Consider the following 24,189-nt stretch of genomic DNA (forward strand, 5'->3'; position numbering starts at 1 on the left):
AACTTGCACTTAGTCAAAGGCACTAAATCGTTCCAGTGTGAAAATATTTTCAATCAAGTTTGAATTTTAAGAAAATATCATTTTTGCCCGATACATGTACTTTGTCGAAGGCACTAAATTATTCCAGTAAGAAAATATGTTAAATCAAGTTTGAATTTTAAGAAAATATCATTTTCTGCCCGATACTTGCACTTAGTCGAAGGCACTAAATCATTTTAGTTAAAAAATATGTTGAATCAAGTATAAATTCTAAGAAAATATCATTTCAGCCCAATACTTGCATTTAGTCAAAGGCAAAGGCACTAAATCATTTTAGTGTGAAAATATGTTGAATCAAGTTTGAATTTTAAGAAAATATCATTTTCTGCCCGATACTTGTACACAGTCGAAGGCACTAAATCATTCCATTTAGAAAATATGTTTTAACATGTTGAAATTTTAAGAAAATATCATTTTCATCCCGAAACATGCACGTAGTCGAAGGCACTAAATAATTCCAGTAAGAAAATATGTTCAATCCAGTTTGAATTTTAAGAAAATATCATTTTCAGTCCGAAACTTGCACTTAGTCGAAGGCACTAATTCGTTCCAGTGTGAAAATATGTTAAACAAGTAGAAATTTCAAGAAAATATAATTTTCAGCCCGAAACTTGAACTTAGTCGAAGGCACTAAATCTTTCCAGTTTGAAAATATGTTTAATCAAGTATAAATTCTAACAAAAAAAACATTTTTAGTCCGAAACTTGCACTTAGTCGAACGCACTAAATCATTCCAGTGTGAAAATATGCTAAATCAAGTTTGAATTTTTAGAAAATATCATTTTCAGCCCAATACTTGCACTCAGTCCAAGGCACTTAATCATTGCACTTAGCCGAAGGCTTTTTATGACGATTTGTATGAAAACAATGAGGCCGCTAAATGTGGGGTATAGGACACTAAATAGCACTAAATGAGCACTAAATTTTAGTACTGAAAAACATTCAAAATGGCGACATCTGAAATTTGACTTTTGAACTTTGTATGGTGATTTGTAGAGAAACTTTGAGGGCACTAAATGTGGGATATAGGGCACTAAATAGCACTAAATGAGCACTAAATTTTTGCACTTAAAAACATTCAAAATGGCAACATCTGAAGTTTGACTTTTGAACTTTGTATGGCGATTTGTATGGAAACTATGAGGGCACTAAATGTGGGGTATGGGGCACTAAATAGCACTAAATGGGCACTGAATTGAAGCACGAAAAAACATTCAAAATGGCGACATCTGAAATTTGACTTTTGAACTTTGTATGGCGATTTGTATGGAAACTATGAGGGCACTAAATATGGGGTATAGGGCACTAAATAGCACTAAATGAGCACTAAATTTTAGCACAAAGAAAATTCAAAATGGCGACATGTGTCATCTGGCTTGTATAGAGTACACTGTGACGAGAAGTTCGTCAATTTTGGGTTGAATTATATATTGTTTACACTGGGCCTTAAAAAGCGTCATAAGCTGTAAATATCAAAACAATCGATATTTTGTAAAAAAAAATGCTAGACCAAACAATCTGAAAATTTTAGGATTACCAAATATGTAAAAAAATGTGGATCTCGGGAATTGAAAAATATTTTTCTCGTTTCATGGGAAATTCAAAACCCGGGAGAATAGATCTTTATGACGTTTCGCGTACGCACACTAGCACACCATTTGATTTTGCTGGCTGACAAAATTTAACCTCACTTTAGTTCCGTGTACGTACACGCAATATATACGCACGTAGATTACTCTATTGAACGCCCTAGTGACACGTTCACCCTAAACAAAAATAATGATTTTCTAAGTTCGTTGTCCAACATTTAATTCGATTTTTTCAGTTCAACCTATCAAACACTTTCTTTGGTTCCAGTATTTACTTGAACTCAAAAAAGCGTATGAAACAGTGAGAAAATGAACTCAGCCATCTATGATTAAGGTGTAATGAAAATATGTTCCAACAAAGCAAAGCAGACTATGACACTACCAGTCAAGACGTCAAGTGAACAAGAGCCATAACATAAAGAGTTGTTTTGTTATCCATTTTCATTTTATCATGACTAGTATAGCGTCAAAAAACTTTACAAAATTAGTTTTTGCAATAATTGTGCATGTCCTGTTCCTTTTGTCCATATTTCACATATATTTTCAATCCCCTGTATTGCAAAATCTGCCGGAACCGGGACTCGATGCAGAGGATGAAGTTGCTGTAGCAGATCGGTAAGGGGTTGCATTTACCAAATTAAACTTTTATTCAAGCTATTAAAATGAGGAGGTATAGAGGTTTCTACGTGCGCATGTATTGCGTGTACGTACACGAAAAAGATTGAGGTTAAATTTTGTCCGGCCAGCAAAATCAAATGGTGCGCTAGTGTGTGTACGCGAAACGTCATAAAGCTCTATGGCAATTTGAAACTTGCATGAAAGATATACCCAAACAACTTTCCATGAGAATACACCTATCTGGACTTTTAATTAATAAGGTTCAAAATCTGGAGCAACATTTGAAAGGGACGGTACGACATTGCTCTAACGGCCTTTCCTATTAAAACGCGAGTTGTGTTGTACCGCCAGTTTCAAATGTTGCTCCAGAAATGCAAATCGAACCAGTTGCATTCAACTTGGTTTAGGGTCCCATACATCGCTATTGAATTGTTTGAAGTTTCGATTAGTAGTTCAAAAGTTATGCTTAAAAATGTGTTTTCGCAAATACCCGGATCTCAATTATATGCATGTAAACGATGTCCGGATCCATCATCCGACCCATCGTTGATTAGGTAATTGAAAGGCCTTTCCAATGAGTCCAAGACATTGAAGATCTGGCAACCCTGTCTCAAGTTATGACCACTTAAGTGATATTTATGTACTTTTTTGAAGCCGGATCTCACCTAAATGTATGTAAACTATGTCCGGATCCATCATCCGACCCATCGTTGGTAAGGTAATTCAAAGGCCTTTCCAATGAGTTCAAAACATTGAAGATCTGGCAACCCTGTCTCGAGTTATGACCACTTAAGTGATATTTATGTACTTTTTTGAAGCCGGATCACACTTAAATGTACGTAAACTATGTCCGGATCCATCATCCGACCCATCGTTGGTTAAGCAATTGAGAGGCCTTTCCAATGAGTCCAAAACATTGAACATCTGGCAACCCTGTCTCGAGTTATGACCACTTAAGTGATATTTATGTACTTTTTTTAAGCCGGATCTCACCTAAATGTATGTAAACTATGTCCGGATCCATCATCCGACCCATCGTTGGTAAGGTAATTGAAAGGCCTTTCCAATGAGTACAAAACATTGAAGATCTGGCAACCCTGTCTCGAGTTATGACCACTTAAGTGATATTTATGTACTTTTTTGAAGCCGGATCTCACTTAAATGTATGTAAACTATGACCGGATCCATCATCCGACCCATCGTTGGTTAGGTAATTGAAAGGCCTTTCCAAAGAATCCAAAACATTGAAGATCTGGCAACCCTGTCTCGAGTTATGACCACATAAGTTATACATTGTGTTCTTTTTTCTGGATCTAAAAAAATGATGAAACCAAATACCCATTTTTGGTAAAAAGTGAGGAAGGCATCGACCCGAAGAAAAAAATTTCCCTGTACAACCCGAAGCCTGCAAAATGCGTTACAGTAAATTTTCACAGGCTTGGGAAATATGCAAAATAGCACCAAACTTCAATGTTTTATAGTGTTTTGGAATCGTCAGAATGTCTACTTTAAGGAAAAAATATGCTTATTAGTGGATTTTTGGGCGTGGCTCGGGGGGGAGGGGGTGAACGAAAAAATATCCGAGCAAAATGCGTTACAGTAAATTTGTAAAATGTATATCTTATGCAAAACATGACCAAAACTCAAAGTTTTATAGTGCTTTGGAAAGGTCTTCACATGAACTTTATGTTAAAAATATAAAAAGACTACGTTTTACATAAAGTTTTACTAAAAAAGTTAAGTAAAAATTTATTGTTCTATATACTAATATCAGTAAGAGAATAAAAACATGACTTTTCATTAGAAACATAATCATGCGACATATCTAACTTCTCCAAATTTCATGAAAAGTCATTCTGCAACAAAATTGAACCGATTCAGCTGAACCGGTTCACCCAACCGGTTCAATAGTTGTACCGGTTGAACATTTCTGGCACAAAATGTATCATGCGACATGTCTAACTGTTTCAAATTGCCTGAAAAGTCATTCTGTAGCAAAATTGAACCGATTCAGCTGAACCGGTTCATCCAACCGGTTCGATAGTTGTACCGGTTGAACATTTCTGGCACAAAATGTAGCATGCGACATATCTTACTCTTTCAAATTGCCTGAAAAGTCATTTTGTAACAAAATTGAACCGATTCAGCTGAACCGGTTCATCCAACCGGTTCGATAGTTGTACCGGTTGAACATTTCTGGCACAAAATGTAGCATGCGACATATCTAACTCTTTCAAATTGCCTGAAAAGTCATTATGTAGCAACATTGAACCGATTCAGCTGAACCGGTTCACCCAACCGGTTCGATAGTTGTACCGGTTGAACATTTCTGGCACAAAATGTAGCATGTGACATATCTAACTTTTTCAAATTGCCTGAAAAGTCATTTTGTAACAAAATTGAACCGATTCAGCTGAACCGGTTCATCCAACCGGTTCAATAGTTGTACCGGTTGAACATTTCTGGCACAAAATGTAGCATGCGACATATCTAACTCTTTCAAATTGCCTGAAAAGTCATTTTGTATTTTGTATAGGTCGCATGCTACATTTTGTGCCAGAAATGTTCAACCGGTACAACTATCGAACCGGTTGGATGAACCGGTTCAGCTGAATCGGATCATTTTGCTACAGAATGACTTTTCAGGCAATTTGAAAGAGTTAGACATGTCGCATGCTACATTTTGTGCCAGAAATGTTCAACCGGTACAACTATTGAACCGGTTGGGTGAACCAGTTCAGCTGAATCGGTTCAATTTTGTTGCAGAATGACTTTTCATGAAATTTGGAGAAGTTAGATATGTCGCATGATTATGTTTCTAATGAAAAGTCATGTTTTTATTCTCTTACTGATATTAGTATATAGAACAATAAATGTTTACTTAACTTTTTTAGTAAAACTATATGTAAAACGTAGTCTTTTTATATTTTTAACATAAAGTTCATGTGAAGACCTTTCCAAAGCACTATAAAACTTTGAGTTTTGGTCATGTTTTGCATAAGATATAAATTTTACAAATTTACTGTAACGCATTTTGCTCGGATATTTTTTCGTTCACCCCCTCCCCCCCGAGCCCCGCCCAAAAATCCACTAATAAGCCTATTTTTTCCTTAAAGTAGACATTCTGACGATTCCAAAACACTATAAAACATTGAAGTTTGGTGCTATTTTGCATATTTCCCAAGCCTGCGAAAATTTACTGTAACGCATTTTGCAGGCTTCGGGTTTTGACTGTTAAGTTAGTTTTTTTGTATTTTTTAATCCGACTAAAACTATTTTGGTGCCTTTGGTATGCCCAAAGAAGCCATTTTGCTTCATTAGTTTGTCTATATTATTTTCCATACAAATTTGGCAGCTGTCCATATAAAAATGATGTATGAAAAATCAGAAATCTGTATCTTTTGAAGGAATTTTTTTTATCGATTTGGTGTATTCAGCAAAGTTGTAGGTATGGATATGGACTACACTGAAAAAAAATGATACACGGTAAAAAAAATTTCGGTGATTTTTTATTTCACTTTTTGTCACTATAACTTGATTTGCAAAAAAAAAACTATTTTTATTTTTTTCATTTTTTGATATCTTTAAGAGGAAATCAAATGCCAACTTTTCAGAAATTTTCAGGTTGTGCAAAAAATCTTTGACCGAGTTATGATTTTTTTTAATCAATACTGATTTAAAAAAAAAATCGAAATATCGGTCGCAAAAAAATTTCAACTTTATTTTTTTATATAAAATCACATTTGCAATCAAAAAGAAATGTAGTGAAATTTTGATAAAGTGCACCGTTTTCAAGTTATAGCCATTTTTAGGTAACTTTTTTGAAAATATTCACAGTTTTAGCTAAAAAATGACCCTTCTAGGCTAGGGGTCGGACAGATCGGTCAATACATTATCAACGCATTAAAATAATTGGTCAGTATATCGACATTTCGTCAATATATTAACGAAATCCCACCATGCCTTTAGAAACCTTGGTGAGTTGAAATGTCATATTCAAATCAAAACAAAACAAATTTCACCGGTTTCGGTTACAGTCCCGACGTCGTTCCAGAAAACCAAGCGTTTCGGCGCTGTTCTACATGGAAAGTGACGACCTGTTTTCACCCCAAATCGGCTCGAAATCATAGGACATAGTCTCGTTACGGTGAACCAGATCAACCAACTGCCGGATGCTGATGCGGAGTCGAGCCGATGGACCTGTTTGAGCGGGTTCGAGTGAGCGGATGCCAGTGGAAGTTGGACGAGCAGATTTCGGTCCGGTCCGATCGAATGTTGTTGAAGAAGCGGGACAGGAGCGAGGAAGGGTTGAACTGAAGCGATTGAGGAGGTTAGTAAGCTGGATGGTTTAACATCAAAAAATCCAATCGACTTCCTCCCTCAGATTCTTTTCCGGTTCTAAACAACCTCGGCGAGCTTTGCTCGTTCAAGCGCATCCGGTACGATCGCCATTACCAGATTCAATCCAGTGGCGGCGGTCGAAAGATTCCGGGAACCAACAACACGATTTACATTGTTTCGGCACTTGATTGCGGAAGTTCTAAGCGGAACGCGGAGGTGCTAAATCGTTTCGTCCCAGTTGCTGCACTTTTTCAACCAGACCTTCAAACGGTTCGCGGGATACATGCCAACGAGCATGAGCATGAGAGACCACCCATGGTTGTCCTTCTCCGTTGCCGAACAGAACCGTAATATCCGTTCAGCACTACTGATCATAGGCTTCGACTATCAAGTGGTATTTCCCTTATCAACAGCATGTATGAATGCGCTGAAAAGATAAAACACCATGACTTCCAAAACAAGATCAGTTGCGAATAGGTAACAGTCATTGGCCACCAACGGCGCCCGCTATGTCAGTTTGTAGATCTCAGTTTTAAGGGACGGGAATTTTAGTTAGCGCAGGTTGCTACTAGGGCAGCTGATTTACTCTGTGCTTACACCCCACGAGCGCCAGGAACCTGAAAACTTGTTAGTAGGATAGGGTGTTAGGTCAGGATTCATTATAGAAGATGATGATGCGACCCAAAATCATAGTGTTTGTTGAAAGGCATTATATTTTATTCTCAAGGCAAACAATCGGTTGCTGCGGATGAGACATTTCCCGTTTAACTGTAGTTAAATTTTTAATGAAATGGTTTAATCTTAGACAGCCGGCTGTGGAAAGATAAAACCAAATAATATTTATTTATAAAATGAGGTGTTAAACGCAATGCTGCAATGATAGCGTAGTCTGATTTTTAATTATATAATCATTTAGTTCATGAAATTGTTACCGAATAGACGCGACGAACTCAATCATCAAATGCCTTCCGATCTTCTTTCTGTTAGCTAGATAAGGTATTGATTTTCGTTGCCTCCCGAGCTACGATGCTATGGAGAAGGCTTAACACACAAACAACCGACGTCGAGCCCTTCGAGCTACGATGCTATGGAGAGGGCTTAACACACAAACAACCGACGTCGAGCCCTCCGAGCTACGGAGCTATGGGAAGGTCTTTTCAACACAAAAAAGACTCGCGCACCACACGACGTTCTTGATGAAACAAAATAATTTTGCTACGCGATAAACCTAACGAACTCGGATCATTTTTATCGAAAACTATATAAAGAGAACAAAAAAATCTCATCGGCCAACGAACGCGCGAACTCAGTAAAATGAAAAAGAACTGGAGAGACTGGATTTATGGTGATTTGTCAACAAATAACTGTATTTGTGTTAATTTTTTAAAAGGTGTACAATTTTTTTGCACCTTTTTTGATTTTTGTAATAGTATTTGTTATATAATTTTTAATGGAAATCATCTTTTCGTGAGCTTTTTATAGCAAAATGTTCGGCATGAGTTTCTGAACAAAACGTAGTACTAGGTTTCTGTCAAACTTTAAATTGTTAACAAGTTTCATCACAAAATGTGCATAGTGCCCAAGGGGTGTAAATACTTTTTTAACATACTGTACATTTTGTTTACTGTCATATACAAATGAAAGTGTGGAATTTGCGGGGTGAACGAAAATCATTGGTCGGGAAAAATTAAAGTTATCCTCATTTGAAGTTTTTCAACTTTTTTCATGGAACGAAAGTTCGCCTATTTCAATTTATTATTGTTATAAGTCTACATGGACATGATTTATGGTTCATATCATATAATTTAATTTCGAGCAGAAACTTGCAATAGAGACCACAAAAGACCCGGGGGTCGTTAATGTGGATGGTTTGATTTGATTTTTGATCATATAATTTCTTATGGAAAATGATGCAGGGAACATTTTTTTTATGTTTTAGGGGACAAAAACCCAAATTAATCCGAAAATTCACTTAAAAGTTACAGCTGTTTGAATATGTAAGTACAATTTTTGTATGGACAGCTGCCAAAATTGTATGGAGACTTGTATGGGTGAACAAATGACACAAAACAGCTTCTTTGGTCATAGGAAAGGCCCCCACAAAGTTTGAACCAAATCAAAAAATATAAAAAAATAAAATGGTCGAAATCGGCCGATTTCGTAGAGAGTTGCTCAAATGGAGTTCGGACCCTGCGGATGTTGCTGAAACAGCCAACGCCGAAATCAATCACAGTAAATAATGCTGCTGCAGCAGTGACTATTATAGGCAAAAAATTGATTTGCAATCTCAAGGCAAAGAACAGAAAAGTGCAGACCCAAGTAAAAAGGTGAACCAAAAAAGCAGTACACAATCGACTGAACCTGAGCCAAGCAGCAGCAGCAGTAAAAGCAACAACAGTAAATCATACCAAAATGCAATGCAAACAAGTGAAATTGACGAAGAAACCAACGATGGATTCAAGACCGTGCTTTCTAAGCACACTCACAAAACCCGGAAGCGCTTACAAGCATATTTGGACGCGGATGACGAATTAACAACAAAACGAAGAGAGATGACTGAAGAAGATACAACAGATGAAGAAGATGAAGATGTAATAAAAGCAAAATATTATAGGAATAAGTGTTATGAGATAACTGTTAAATCCCTGGAAGAAGAGGACGAAGATAAAATTGAAAAACTTGATAATTTAAGATTTTCCGCTCAATATTTAAAACATAGATAGAAATTTCTAGAAAAAAGGCATGGTAACAATTATTGAAATATAGCCAGACAAGTGATTTAAAACTCTGTAACCTTTCCTCTTCCACTATCCACCTTGAAGAGATGAATGCACAATGGTGTAAAGTCTCTACACAGAAAAAAATATTCCTGTAAATTTACATAATTTATCATGTACCAAAAGGTATCATGATAGATGATGTATATTTACATTAGGTTCTTTGGAAATTTACATTAGATTCATTGGAAATTTACATTAGTTTTGAAAATTTACATTAGTTTTGGAATTTACATTAGTTTGAGAATTTACATTAGTTCAAATCAACTAATTCTGATTGGCCAATAGGAATGAGAAGCTCGACTTGGAATGCAGTAGGAGAAGGGTGTGGCTTACACAGAAAAAAAAAAAACAATTCTCGAAACCGTGAAGTCTGTTCACGATTATGAGAACCACAAAGGAATATATTCACGTTTATGGTGCAAATGCACCATACTCATGAATAAATTCCTTCGTGGATCTCACATTCGCGAACTTAATTCACGATTACGGGAATTGATTTTTTTCTGTGTATGTTCTATTTTAAAATGATTGAAGCGGGCAGCAAAAGGAAATTCTGATTTTAAAAAGTTGTTTGACAGGTAGGGGACGCTTTCTCGTCGACGGCCAAGTGGAATAACGCTGGACTGTAATCGAACGGACGACGGGTAGGATGTTCGGTGTTACTGCTGCTACCCGCTGCCGACTGAGCCATCTCCGCATTTTATAAACGAGCGGCTAAATCATCAACTTGCTCAGGTCGAGGCTCAGGCAGTGGGCCAGCGAAATATGAGAGCATGAGCATGAACATGTTGACTGCCAATGAGCTGCTACTCCTTTATTAACAGATCAGCTGAAGTTAAACAATGAATCAAAAATGATCAGTGGGAGCCAACCATCCGTTCACTGTTTAACCTCTGAAGATCCCTACTTTATTAGTCAATACCGGCGCCCTCCCAAGAAGCCTGCAGTTCAACGAAAGGGAGGAATGTTAGTCCGATAGTTGCAGTTGCAGACTCATCAAGCACACAGTTTTTCGCTACATACTTGTTGATACCGCTTGAGACCGTTGAATCCACAGCATCTCCTTCAAGCATCACGTGATTATTATTTTTTTTGGGTTAGTAGGATAAGGTATTGGCTTTTCGATGCCTCCCGAGCTACGATGCTATGGGGAGGACTTTCATAACAGACCCGTCGGCGAGCCTTCCGAGCAACGATGCTATGGGAAGGTCTTTTTGGTTAACACACAAAGTCACTGACACACAATTATTTCACTCCACTATTAATTAATCCAAAATGTCAGTGCGTCTTTCGATCATTATATAGAAATGGCTTTTTCACCATAAAAATAAAACCTTAATCAAAAAATTATACACAACTGACCCGACGTCGTGCCTTCCGATCAACGATGATATAGGAAGGGCTTTGAAAATCAAAAAACAATTAATAAAGATCACAAAAAAATCACAAAAAAACACCAATTACTCAACGAAAATTACGCTCAAGACACAAATAATTCAGTAAGTCATGCTATTGAGCATGAGCATGAGAGACCACCCATGGTTGTCCTTCTCCGTTGCTGAACAGGACCGTAATATCCTATCAATACAACTGACCATACGCTTAAACGATCTAATGGTGTTTCCCTTATCAACAGCATGTATGAATGCGTGGAAAAGATAAAACATCAAGATCATTAAAACTAGATCTGAAGCAAATAGGTTACAGTCATTGGCCACCAACGGCGCCCGCCATGTCAGTTTGTAGATCTCGGGGGGATTGGGACGGGAATGTTAGTTAGCACAGGTTGCTACAAAGGGTGGGTTCTATACGATATCCACACCCCCACGTGTGCCGGAAAACTACTTCTACTTGGGATTTTGTTAGTGGGAAAGGGTAATGGCCAGGATTCATCATAAAGGATGATGATGCGACCCAATAATCAATAAATTTTGTTTAATGATGTGATGTATTATGCATTCTCAAGGCAAACAGTCGAAGGATGCGGATGAGATTATTCCCGGTTATTTGGTGTTGAGTTTAGCATAAATGATTCAATCTTAGACAGCCGGCTGTGGAAAGATAAAACCAAATAAAATGCGAAAACGCGAAACCGCTCGGACCGAAAAACACACACAATCGGGGGGGGGAAACAGAGACGGAAACGGCAACGAAAATCCGGCTTGCTGACCGCGACGCGAACCGTTCAAATTCTCCAAAGCAACTGTCAAACATCGCATCGAAATACACACACAATCGGGGGGGAAACAGAGGCGGAAGCGGCAACGAAAATCCGGCTTGTTTACCGCGACGCGAACCGTTCAAATTCTCCAAAGCAACTGTCAAACATCCCGAAATCACCCGGGTCGAAATACACACACAATCGGGGGGGAAACAAAGACGGAAACGGCAACGAAAATCCGGCTTGTTTACCGCGACGCGAACCGTTCAAATTCTCCACAGCAACTGTCAAACATCCCGAAATCACCCGGGTCGAAATACACACACAATCGGGGGAAACAAAGACGGAAACGGCAACGAAAATCCGGCTTGTTGACCGCGACGCGAACCGTTCAAATTCTCCAAAGCAACTGTCAAACATCAATAATTCAGTAAGTCATGCTATTATTCGATAACCACAATCACTCACCCCATACGAACAGCGACACAAAAGCACACAAAAAAATTACCTGCATAATCACGACTTCGCGTCCCCACTTCCAGCGCACCAATGATGCTATTATTCGATTACCACAATCACTCATCCCATACGAATAGCGACACAAAAGCACACAAAAAAAATTAACCTGTATAATCACGATTTCGCGTCCCCACTTCCAGCGCACCAATGATGCTATTATTCGATTACCATACCCAAGTAACCGCGAGGCACTAAATAGCGGCATTAAATCAGCATTATATTGGCATTTAATACCAGCAAATAATGCTTCAAAACATTAAATCAGCACTTTTCCCTTGAGAAATATTTCAAGTGGCGCACAGTGATGCCGATTTAATGCCTCACCGAAAGCTCGAACAAAAAAAACTACTTTATCGACGTCAAGGCTGGGGAAAAAAAAGGACAGCTAGCTGCTCCACACACTTGGTGGTGGGCCTCCTTTGTTTTTTTTTTCTCCTGTTGCGTTTCATGTGTGAGTGTGACACTTTGATGTTATTCTTGCATTTTTCTCGTCGATCTCCAGGATGCGCGCCAGCCAACTGATGTATTCTGAAATGAGTGTTTGTTTTGAAAGTTTTAACCGATGTGGTTGATGCATCGAACATTAAGGAAGACTTTCTTTCTGCTGTTTCGAGTTTCTGGTTCATGAGAAAAACCCGTTGTCATTTTGTTGGACGAAAATTATTGACGAGTCACTCAGCAAATTGCGGCCATCCAGTCAAGTACAGTACAATCAATTACGGAAGGCTTGGGGTTAATAGGGACAAGTTGTAACATGGTCACTCTATTCGTTTAGTTGTTTTTCATTTAGCTATAATAATTTAATATAAACAAGTCCAACTCAATCAAGGGTTTGTGTCGAAGCTAGCACATGGCAAGCTTTAGTAGAACAGTGCTACACCTCACTTCCTCACACCCCCGCCAATCCGTCCGATAAGCCAAATAGTCCTGGAGAAAGCACAACTTGCACCACCACGTATGGGAAGACTTGCTGAGTTAAACCTGCCGAGAGAACTTGCACGATCAAGCCCTCTCGGAAAGCCTGGAATGAATTAGAACAGGAAAGCCAGATGACAAATATGTAAGAGGGAACGAGATGCCTTCAGTAATATTCCCAAAATCTGTTCGGGTAAATTCGTTACTCGAAACTACGAAATTTCTCACGAAATTACGTACTTCCGTTCAACCTTTCCCTAATGACGCTTTCTGAGGAAAGTACAATTTCTACTCGTCCACTTGGTCCTGAGTCGCGGAAGAGGCAGCAGCGCCGATCCAGTAGTCTAGCCCCCCGGTGTGTTTAGTGACGGTAACTCGAGTGAAACGAGTGATCTGTAGATTTGTGTAGTTAATCTTTGTTCTTTCCTGTAGTGTCCAACCTTAGCTTAGCTAGTAGTTTGTGCGGTCCGATTCTGTGTGCGAAGAGGAATAAAAAGGTAAAGTACCTAGTGTGTGTGTTGATGTGTGATGTGTGTTAATCGTCGCCATACAGCCGACGACGGCGTTCTGTTCTAGAGTCGGAACCAACCGCCTCCTACCAGCTCGTGCTCGCCACACCGCCACCAAAAGCCTTTGCCGCCCTGCTGACCCCGCGGTCTCAGCGATCGAACCCCGGAAGGCCCACTGGGATCCGGAAGGGAGACCACACGCTACACGTGGCTCCAGGGAGAGCCATCCATCGCGCCAGCCGCTGGTCCAGATTCGCCGCAGGAGTTCACCAGACCGTAGACCCCGGTCCACGTGGTCACGCACCGTCCAGGTTCCCGAAGGAGGCGACCCGTCCACCAGGCCGGCCAGCCGGCCAAGCCCGATTTCAACCAGGCCGCCCCCTTAAGATCGCGCGCCTTTCATCTGCTCCAGAAGAATATCGCACCGCGCCTAGGGGGGTGCCACTTCGGATCTGACGGGTTTCTCGCGTCTGAAACTGCTGAAACTGCGTGATCGGCTCCGTCGGCTTCAGATCCGATCCGAACCCACGATTTTTTTTCAAGCAAAGTCAACTAAATCCATTTAAGCGTGTACCGCTCTGTCGAGCTGTCAAAAGTCCCTTGTTTTGTTTTGATTGAACCAGTTTTCGTCTCTGGTGAAGTTGGAATGTGCTAGAAAAACATTTTTGAATGTGCCCTCGCGGAGGAATGTCCACGTCAGTTGACCGGTCGGTCAACGGCTGCGCGATGGAGAAGTTAATCGTGGATTGCGGACCGGAAAATGGTGTTCGGATGTAGAGCCCCGCGATCAAGCGGATGACTTATGGCCCAAGATCAAATAGCAGAATCTTCTCCAGTTCTCGCGCCAGCCCTCCAGCGGAACCAACTCCACGCTGCCGCACAACATCATCAACGAAAAGTTGGCCATGGAAAACTGTCTGTTCGATCCCAAAGCAGGTCGCCGGTCCAAGCGCGAATCGGTCGGCGATTGTAAAACTGGCGTCCAGTGTCCCGGCAAAAGCTCAGGTGGGGGAAAAGGAGGCGACGATAAAAAAGTAAATGCCGCCGAGGAAGGTTTGTTAAAGGTTTTGTTCAAGCACGATTATTTTTGATAAATTTTTATTTGTAGCTTCCTAAAAACCGAGGGACGATTAAGATTAGCGTTGCTTTGCGCCGGAGTGGGAAAAAGGTAAGTGTTGGTGTGTTTCTTAAGTACTAAATCATTAACAATCTTTCAATTTTACAGAATTTGCAATACCAACAATTCATCAAAAAAAAGTTTTGTGGCAAAGTCTCCGGTGACTTCTTATGACATGCTCGAACAGATCCCTCAAGATAGTGTCTCAGTTGAACGGAAACCGGAAGCTGAAGTTCAAGCCATTTCGGCCGAATTTTTCGCCTTCGCTCAAAAACCAGATCATCGTAGAATCTCTAAGAAGCGGAGACGATTTCTACCGGAAACGGAATCGTTCTTCGAACCGATCGAGAGTGGCGCCATGTGGAAACGAGGTCGATTCGTCAATATTCGGGACCGGAATGTCATCAGCGTGAACCAAAAGTGTTACCTATGGAGAGTGCACTGGCTAATAGGGCTGTCCAAGAGTTCAACAAACCGCCGATTGGGTAGCCGGAATGGGCTTGCTACTGCCGAGTAACCAACAACCCTGTCACAGGTTCTCCGGCTCCGTTGCGTTACTAATGATCCGACGTGTCTGCACAAACCTTGACCACTTGGAGTAGGAGTCAATGCCCAGCAGAACATACTCGCGTTGGTCTGCCTGGTCTAGTCGACAAGGACGCGCTGCCATGGTCGTGTAGATTTTGCTGGCATATCTCGTATCGTCTGGAAGCTGAGGGGGAAAACGTCGAACGACTCGAACGCTGACGATGTGGCCTCATCCTCGGGAGTGACGGCTGCGATCACGTAATCTTCATCGGGCTCACGTGGTAGGCGATGAGTCGAGACAGGATGGTATGCCCAAACTTGTCCTTGGCCACGTAATGGATGGTGAAGTCGTTCATGAGCTGTACCAGGACCCAGCGAAGATGCGCAAGAGTGGGACATGGTTCGACGGCTGCTGTTTGCGAGGGCTCTTGATGCTGCACGACTTTGACTGACCCGTCTGATAATCGATGATTAATTGTCACTCCGAGGATTATCCACAACGCGTCTGCAGAGATAATGACATCCAGGCCCAGATTGTGGTGCATCAAAAATATACTCGAGCGTATTGTTAATTTCACATCTATGAAAGCTTAAAACTATTTAAGTTTATTGATCATAATGTTTTTTTTTTCCAAAAAATGTGATTAAATTTCTTACACATTCTTTTTTTCCAGACTTAGGTATTTTACATAAACACAAACATTGATGTGCAACGATTATGATACTGGGTGCCTAAACCTTCCGGAACAGAAGCGGTTCCTGAACTAGTAGAACAACACCGCCGACAACTCGGACGGTATTGGACCGACCATGGGTGGAGGACCAAGTCCCGGTTCGACACTGTAGATCAACAGCAGCTTTGTTTCTAGGTTTAAGGAACTTGCTGTACCTGTAAATCAAAGTTCTGATTATAGGTGACCGATGAAAATAAATGCTTTTTCCTAGATACCATCATCTGGGGCAAATCGGGACAGCTGCCAGTATTCGGATTGTAGTTACGATGAGCTCTAATTGATGGTATGTGTTGTTGCGTTTTATTTTTTAATAATTTTGTATGACTAATACAAAGTCCTGGCTACTACTTCCACTACCACCGCCCATGCGACCTCCGGAATCACCCGCGGAACCAGCAGTGGGAACTTGACTGCCGCGTCACCGTTCACCTTGAGCACGCCCCCGATTTGTATGGACCCTCCTCCACGAAGATGAAATCTCTGCAAAGATATAGGATTAGTATCGATACGAACTCAAGTCGCTGCTTAACGAATCTTGCTCCGCGTCCTTCTTGCCGTCCTGGTCGTTCTTGGGGGTCATCCATTTATGCTGTTTTTGCGAGTTGCTAGCACTTCCGTTATCACTGCAAGTGGTCGAAGCCGGCCAAGGAGGTAGTGGAATATCAAGCCGGTCGGCCGTTCCCTTGCTGCCTCAGTAGCTTTGGTGCTGCCACTGCCCGAGCTAGAGTTGGGTACTTTTTTTTTAGGCTTGAGCTGGAGTAGGATAAACTACCGGAGATGAGCCCCAACAGCTAGGACAGGGTCGACATCGAGAGTAGCTGGAAGCGACACATTTTGGTAAGATCCCAAGCGGCGTTCAGTAGCTAACCGACCTTCAGGACTCCGTGCGAGATTGGGAATCCAATTGCTCCGTGATTGTACCTGGGACTGTTCTTCACACAAACCTGCGCCCGACGGCCAATTCCGATGCGTTGAAGCTCGGTATAACCGGCTTTGTCCCAAAGTCGTTTCCGTTGGCCTAATGACAGGACACCACTTTCGGTGAGCGCAACCGTGTAGAGCGTACACGTGTGCAGCGATACGATGTTGTCCAGAGCAAAATCCGGATGGCTGGTGGCCACTGTTCCAACCTTCTGCTGACATAATCGTGCAACTCCTCCATTTACTTGGTGATTCGTCCTCTTTTGGTAGAGACCGGATTGAGGTCACCGAAATGTGCGTGACCTTCTCTTACATCAAATTCAGCGGAACAGTCTTCGGGTGAAAGATGTTGCTCGATTCACTGCTCCGAAGAACGAGGCAATTTCCCAAAACGTCTCGCTTTGTTTTTCTCCGGCTGGCGCGCACAGATTACAACTCTTCTTGTTCCAGGCGTCCTCGCGACCACTCTGGAACCAGCGGCGCGGTTTAAAGTACTGTTTATCACGACATTTTCCGAATCTTTTCCATTAGGCACTGTCCAATCCACGCAGAACTGAATCACTTATCGACCTGTTGAAATGAAATGGTCGCGGGAACAGCTGCCCGTCGATTCTTCCCTTGGGCCACCTTTCTACGAAATCCTTCATGCAGGGCACTACGCTGGACAGTCGCTTCGTGTTCCTCGCCGGCTGTCGGTCCGTGGCTCACACATTACCTGGCATATTCGCTAAAAGAAATATTTAAAATAATTGATGGGTTTTCTTAACCACGCTTTTCAAAACAAAACGCGACCCGACGAAACGTCAAAACAAAACCAACACTCTGAATGAAATTACACAGATTCGGCTAAATGTAGGAATCGGGTCTCAAGGTTCTGGAGCGGATCCAAATCCGTTTCGAAAACCTGAAGTGGCACCCCCCTAGCACCGCGCGGTGCACTAGCGACGCGTAAGCCAATCAACGAAACCGGTCCGTGAGTACTCACCTATTACGTGAAAACCGCATGCGTACGCACTCGTAGACGTCGTCCGAGTTGCCAAAAACACACACACACACATTTTCTAAGGCTCGTTGCCCTTTCCCGAGCCTAGTTCCGTTGGTCACCGTTACACCTGTGACCTCCGGGCTAACGTAACTAAGCCCCAGAACAAATCCGCACACAGATAGTTAGTAGAGAGAGAGAGAGAACCAAGAAGAGAAAAGGAAATGAACACGTAGGACACTACAGACATGTAACTTAAACCTAGGTTAAAAATGTACAATTAAAAACCACATTTAGCATGCAATATATCTCGTTTTTCACCTCCCGCAAGACGTTGTTAGCGTAGTTATTTTGGTGAACGAAATGTCTCTCTCGCCAGATTAGTTGCACGGGTCTAGAGGTCCCTCGCTTCGCATTCGACGTCTCCACGTTTTTGTTACTGTTGTTTTACTCCAAGTGCAAGGCTGCTTGGGAATCTCAGCCTGGGGTCTTTTCCCGTCGCAGCGATTGGTGCGGGGTAGAAATTATCCTGTGAGGATCCAGAGCGAACAGGTGACTGGTTGTTCGGACGGACAACGGGTGGCCCCGTTCAGTTTTGGATATTTTGGAGTCATCGCACGCGAAGCGGAGTACCTCTTACCTATTTTGAGTCCCTTGAACGTTCCCCCATTCATTTCAGGTTTTTACAAAACGACCCGCCCTGCGGCTGGGTCTAGTCGGGCATAAACCAGGCAAGTCGGTCCTCTACGGAGGTGGCGCATAAACCGTTTGCTAATTAACAAACCCGTGGGACGGTTATCGGACGGATTCCTTCGTGGCTACGATTTGCGTACCACAAAGTAATGGCTAACGGCTAACCTAAACTGTTTTTTTCGAGGAGTGCTTGGTCCACGGTTGGCAAAATTTCACAAAGTGTATCAGACTTCCGGAAAGCAGATTTTTGCTTGCGAGAAAAGTCATTCAATTTACCAGAGAACTTTTGATAATGTCCTTTGTGCATGGGCATATGTTTTGAAAAAATTGGCTTAATTACAGGCTGCAGTTTTCTACAAAAAAAAAAAAAATAAACAAAAAAACACTTCAGTCAGCGGGAATTGAACCCAGTTCACGCAAAAATAAAACTATTGCACATTGGGGGAAATGCGCCTTAGCCCGCACGCTTATTGGAACAGTATAACGGGAGAAGGATAAAAGTCAATAACAGCGTGACTGGCTGAAATGTTTCCCGTATGGATGGGTTACTTTGTTGATAAACATCAAATGCTTTGAAGCACATTTTCAAGGTCGTAAATGGTGATTTAATGCCAGTTGTAATGCTGCAAAGTTTTGGTACTTTGAGGCATTCGCAAAGCTAATTTACAACTTCAGAGCATTCGAGTGCTGATTTAGTACTGAATAAATACTTCAATTAAGTGCTTGTTGTTACTTGGGTAATCACTCACCCCATAAGAATAGCGACACAAAAGCACACAAAAAAATCAACCTGCATAATCACGACTTCTCGTCCCCACTTCCAGTGCACCAATCGCAGAGGGCCAGCGAAATATGAGAGCGATAGAAAGAGAACCAAATATAACTATTTTTAGTTTGGGTAGTTTTGAAGTCAACGTTTGGCAGAAATACATTGGATATATATAATTTACATTAAATAGGAATTTACAGGAAGCCAACACGGGTAAAAATTCATCAGATTTGAGTTTCCATGCATAACGTTTCCATTAGATTCATGATTTACATTAGATTTAGATTTAAATTGGAGTAATTCCCATGACTTTTTACTCTTTACATCATGTTTCAACATTACATTGAGTGAGTTTACATAAGAAACAGTAATTACCTGCTGTGTAAATTTACATATTTTTTCTGTGTTTAATAAAAAAATAAGAATTTCCTACGCAACTACGAAACTATTTTTCAAAACACCATTGAACAAACTTTTCCCAAAAATAGTGTATGGACCTTGTGTGGCCTACTTCAGTACGTGTTTTAAAAATAATAATCTTGAGTCAGAACTTATCAATTGAAAAAAATTACAAAAATAAATTAACATTCTATCAATGGCATCCCGGTTTAGGTACAGTGATATGTTTTTTTTTGCTATTTTTTTCAATTCGGTTTTATTGGTGAATAATCAAGATACAATAAGTTCTTTTGAGGTACATAATAGAGTTTCGGAGTTCCTTTCAGCTGTGTGTTACATCAAATCCATTTTGGAGCAATTATTACTTGTAAATAAAGGTGTCACCAAGAGTAAGAAAAAAATAGAAAAAACTTACTAAAATTTCAAGGGAAAGGGGATAGAAATAGAGAAAGCTTAAAACTAGATCACAGTTTTTTTTATCTTTTATAGATGTGCTTGATCATCATCTCCCCAAGGGCCAAGAATTGCTCCGCCTTGTTATGGCAGGTCCGAAATCGCGTCATCATCTCCCCAGCGAGAGCAAAGAACTCTGGCAGGGTAAGGAGATTTTCCCCGGTAACTTCTTGCTGGGCCGCATTGCCGCTACCGGCAGCGACCACGCTGGCGAACGATCGCCCCCATCCAGGAGGGAACGCTGAGTTGTCCGCTGGAACCGTACGATGACCAGCTGCCAGCACGGTTACGCTCGTGCTTCGCTGAGGAGGATGGGATGCTGCTGCTTTCTTCTTCCTCTTTTCCTGCTCCTCGATGTAGCTTTTTCGTGCGCTGCATCCACGGTAGTTGCTGGTATGGGTACCTCCACAGTTTGCGCACTTGACGCGCGCCTTGGTTTGCTCTGCCTTGACCCCCAAGTCCACCTTGCACGGCAGTGCACACGCCTCAGAGAGGTGTGATTCACCGCACTTCACACAGCGGGGCGGGAGGTTGCAGTTTCGTGAGCCGTGGCCGAATTTCTGGCAACGGTGGTATTGTGCTGCGTCCGATGGGTTCTTTGAGTAGAACCGCCAGTTTACCCAAAACCCGTCCAACGCCTTAGTTCGCCGCAGGTCTTGAATCTTGACGGTGCCGCGATCGAAGTACAACAGGTACAGTGTGTGTGTACCTGTGACTGTTGTCTTCCGCGAGAGGACTTTTATGTCACGCGGCGTTATTCCAGCACCCGAGAGGCCCTTCTTGAGGTCGGAGATCGGGCGGTCTTGATACCTTAACCTTAACTGTCTTCTGCACGGGGTCGAATGTGTAGAACTTAAAGTTTTTACTCATTTATTTCTCTACAACCAGGTCGAAGTTGACTGACTGACGACTTACCGATTTTCAGACAATATCCGAGGCCTTCCAGCAACTCGTCAATATCGTCTGCCAACGTGTCCAAAACAAAAATTGGAAATAGTCTACGTTCCTTTGGAGGATTGTACGTTTTTGACGTTGACACTTTCTTCCGTGCACGTCCGTCGTACTCGTCGTCGTCGGTAGTGCTGCTACCGTCGGTGTTGTTGTTTTCTTCGTCGTCGCTCAGCATCTGGAACTCGTTCCTGATGGGGATGTTGGTGGATGTATCAACAAGTGGCACATCAACTGGTTGTGGCACCGGAAGAACCGGAACGGGTTCGCACTGGTGATCTCGGAACATATCCGGGATGTAGTAACTTTTTGTCGATGCCGTCTGCGCTCACGCTCCCCTGCGCGATGGCGGTCGACACGGCGCTGGTTTGTTTACCTTTTTGCACTCGGCCGGTAGACGAGCTGCGCGGGTTTTTCGAGGCCGCACTCGAACTGCCACGGCCACGGCCGGCCTTTGGCATGCTGGAGAAGCAAACTCGCGGGTAATCACAATCGAATACGGCGAAAAAAATCGAAAAAAAAAACTATGGAGCACTGAGCACTTGACTGCTGCTTGCTCTCGTGCGTACATGGAAGTGTTTTTTTTTTGTTATAATGAGTTTAAATACCTAAAAAGTAATTGCTTCATTTTTCTATTTTATTCTAGTGTTGTGGTATTTGTTGCTGACGGGCTACGAGCGGAGTCGTTCCTTAAACATGGTGCTAATAGATCCCTGTTTTTACAAGACATCATTTTGTCAAAAGGTATTTTTGGTATATCACACACACGAGTTCCCACAGAATCTCGGCCTGGTCATGTTGCACTATTTGCTGGTAAATTTTATTTTGGTATTAGTCCAACAAGATTTCTTAGCTACTACATTTTCAGGAATTTATGAGGATCCGAGCGCTGTGTTCAAGGGGTGGAAGAAAAATCCTGTAAATTTTGATACCGTTTTTAACCGTAGCTACATGTCGTTTGCCTGGGGAAGCCCGGACATACTCTCAATATTCTCAAATGAAGAAAAAGAACACAACATTCATGCTCATCACTACACAGATGACATTGTTTCTTTTTCTGGTAATTCAAATACTAGTGCACTGGACACGTGGGTGTTTGATAGAGTTAAAGAATATTATTTACTACCGGAAAATCAAATCACGCTTATCAACAAAAACAAGATCATTGTATTCTTACATTTGCTAGGGTTAGACACTGCCGGCCATGTTCACAAACCATATTCTAGGTGAGAAAACCCAACAAAAAATCTCGCAAACGTTGAACATAACTCGTGTTACAGTCTTTTTTCAGAGAATCTTGTGATAGTAGACAAAGGAATACAGCAAACAGTTAATTTAATCGAAAAAATAACAAAAAACGATCAGAAAACCGCTTACATTTTTACATCTGATCATGGAATGACTGACAAGGGGTCTCATGGCTCGGGACATCCTAGTGAAACTGAAACTCCCTTCGTTGCTTGGGGAGCTGGTATTAAATACTGGAAGAATATCGGCAAGAAACAACATCACAAGTATGCAGAACCTTGGCTCAATTCCAATTGCAAAATTACATTTTTTCTTTTTTCAGTAAAACAGTGATGATAAGTCAAACATCGGTTCCTAGATTTGATATGAATCAAGCAGACGTGACTCCGTTGATCTCAGCTCTTCTAAGTTTGGCTGTCCCTAAAAACAATTGTGGAATTTTGCCTCGCCAATATCTGAATGCATCGATGGTATTGTTATTTATGTTACGTTTACATGTTTTTTATTATTCTTCTACTTTCTTCATACATCTTAGAACTACATTACAAGACAAGCCTGGAAAAATGCCGAGCAGTTGTATCAGCAGTATTATTTTTGGAAACAAAAATTCAGCAAAAAACAGTTCCAGTGGTCGTTTACAAATACAGAAAAAAAATTTGAATCAATCATTGAAAATCTCAGGCAAGAGACTTTAGCTGCCGCTGATTTTCACAGTAATGAAATGGTAAGAAAAATCGGGTTAAATGAATGTCGCGTTAGATCAAGTTTTGGCTACAGAGTTAGTTGCTTATGTTAATATGTCTTCAACAAGCGAAGAAGGCTCAGTATTTCATAAATGAGAGATCTGTGAGCAGCCAAAGCAGGCTTTCCAGGCCAACGATTCTTATGATTAGATTTAACTGTATTTCATTTGTTATTTTTATTTTCCTTCAGGAAACAAAACTGGATTCTTATATTCAAACAACTCTTGAAGCCATTGAGTACTACCAAACATACTTTAAGTATGAACTATTTACTGCGTTTTCGCTATCTATGCTCGGATGGATTCTAATAGTTATAGGTCACGTTATGGATATTCAAAGCATGTACAAAGAAATAACTAGAGCATTTAAATTTAAAACATTGTTGATCCTGTGCGCCATATACGGATACAATTTTCGTGAGTAATTTAAATATAACGTCCCTGCTGTAATTTGTTATTTTAATCATTATTCTGGATTTTTTAGTGCAAAACAATCCACTACATGTAACTGTTTTCTTTATGTTGCCCGTACTATTGTGGACGCCAGTTTTTGCTAACTTTAAAAAGTATTCAATTGTAATAAACAGGAAAACTGTTGTTCAAACAGTATTATTCGTTGGATGTATTGAGCTTTGCGTAGGTTTAGTTGGTCTCTTGTCTTCAATAATTCCTGCATCAATTATTTGTTTTACAGGTAATATCATTTTTTGAAAGAAAAGTACTCAGCGTGCTTTTAATTATTGTTATAATTTTTTATTCAAATCAATTAATCAGATGTCCTGTGAAAGGAGGCCGTTCTATTGCCTTAGCGACGTTTTGCAGCAATTCAGTACTAGCTATTTTTCCATTGTTCCATGTGGTAGAAAAAGATTCGAACAACCCCATCCTACTGTAAGTTGATGAATTTATTATATATTAATTAAGTTACTTTTAACAAGCTGGGCTGAGCTCTATGTTAGTCAAGGTTAGTCGCCGACTAATCAGTTGTTTTTTAAATAAAAATAATCTATGGGTTATCTAGGGGAACAGTATCTAATTCCAGCGTGCCTCTAATGTTGCCATATCAGCATTATGGCATTAAATTACAGCTCATTAAAAGCGTTTTCAACTGAAATTGAGTGATAGATAGCTCAACAAGAAATGAGCAAGCAAGACTCTATCAAAAGTTTTGCAAAATTAGTTGT

General features: G+C 41.0%; 1 protein-coding gene and 1 long non-coding RNA gene across 2 annotated transcripts; both read left to right on the top strand.

The window, feature by feature from the left end:
- Positions 1–1,998: 1,998 nt before the first annotated feature.
- LOC6043752 (GPI ethanolamine phosphate transferase 1) lies at positions 1,999–23,896 on the top strand. The gene is made up of 9 exons (XM_038254478.1): positions 1,999–2,243; positions 21,662–21,828; positions 21,884–22,241; positions 22,296–22,529; positions 22,586–22,733; positions 22,799–22,987; positions 23,197–23,422; positions 23,490–23,699; positions 23,780–23,896. Exons 1-9 carry the CDS (start codon positions 2,080–2,082, stop codon positions 23,788–23,790), a joined length of 1,707 nt encoding a protein of 568 aa, XP_038110406.1. The 5' UTR covers positions 1,999–2,079; the 3' UTR covers positions 23,791–23,896.
- LOC119767066 lies at positions 6,089–6,950 on the top strand. The gene is made up of 3 exons (XR_005277309.1): positions 6,089–6,223; positions 6,284–6,576; positions 6,631–6,950. It is a non-coding gene; the product is annotated as an uncharacterized LOC119767066 (long non-coding RNA).
- Positions 23,897–24,189: the final 293 nt, after the last annotated feature.

The sequence above is a fragment of the Culex quinquefasciatus genome, chromosome 2, assembly GCF_015732765.1.
Source record: "Culex quinquefasciatus strain JHB chromosome 2, VPISU_Cqui_1.0_pri_paternal, whole genome shotgun sequence".
Taxonomy (NCBI): Eukaryota; Metazoa; Arthropoda; class Insecta; order Diptera; family Culicidae; genus Culex; species Culex quinquefasciatus.

What these genes read in the sequence shown, in the direction of transcription:
- LOC6043752 (XM_038254478.1), top strand. Translation starts at nt 2,080, where the DNA reads ATGACTAGTATAGCGTCAAAAAACTTTACAAAATTAGTTTTTGCAATA. An exon ending in GAAGTTGCTGTAGCAGATCG is followed by an intron (nt 2,244 to 21,661) that starts GTAAGGGGTTGC and finishes ATTTTATTCTAG; the next exon opens with TGTTGTGGTATTTGTTGCTG. An exon ending in TCATGTTGCACTATTTGCTG is followed by an intron (nt 21,829 to 21,883) that starts GTAAATTTTATT and finishes CTACATTTTCAG; the next exon opens with GAATTTATGAGGATCCGAGC.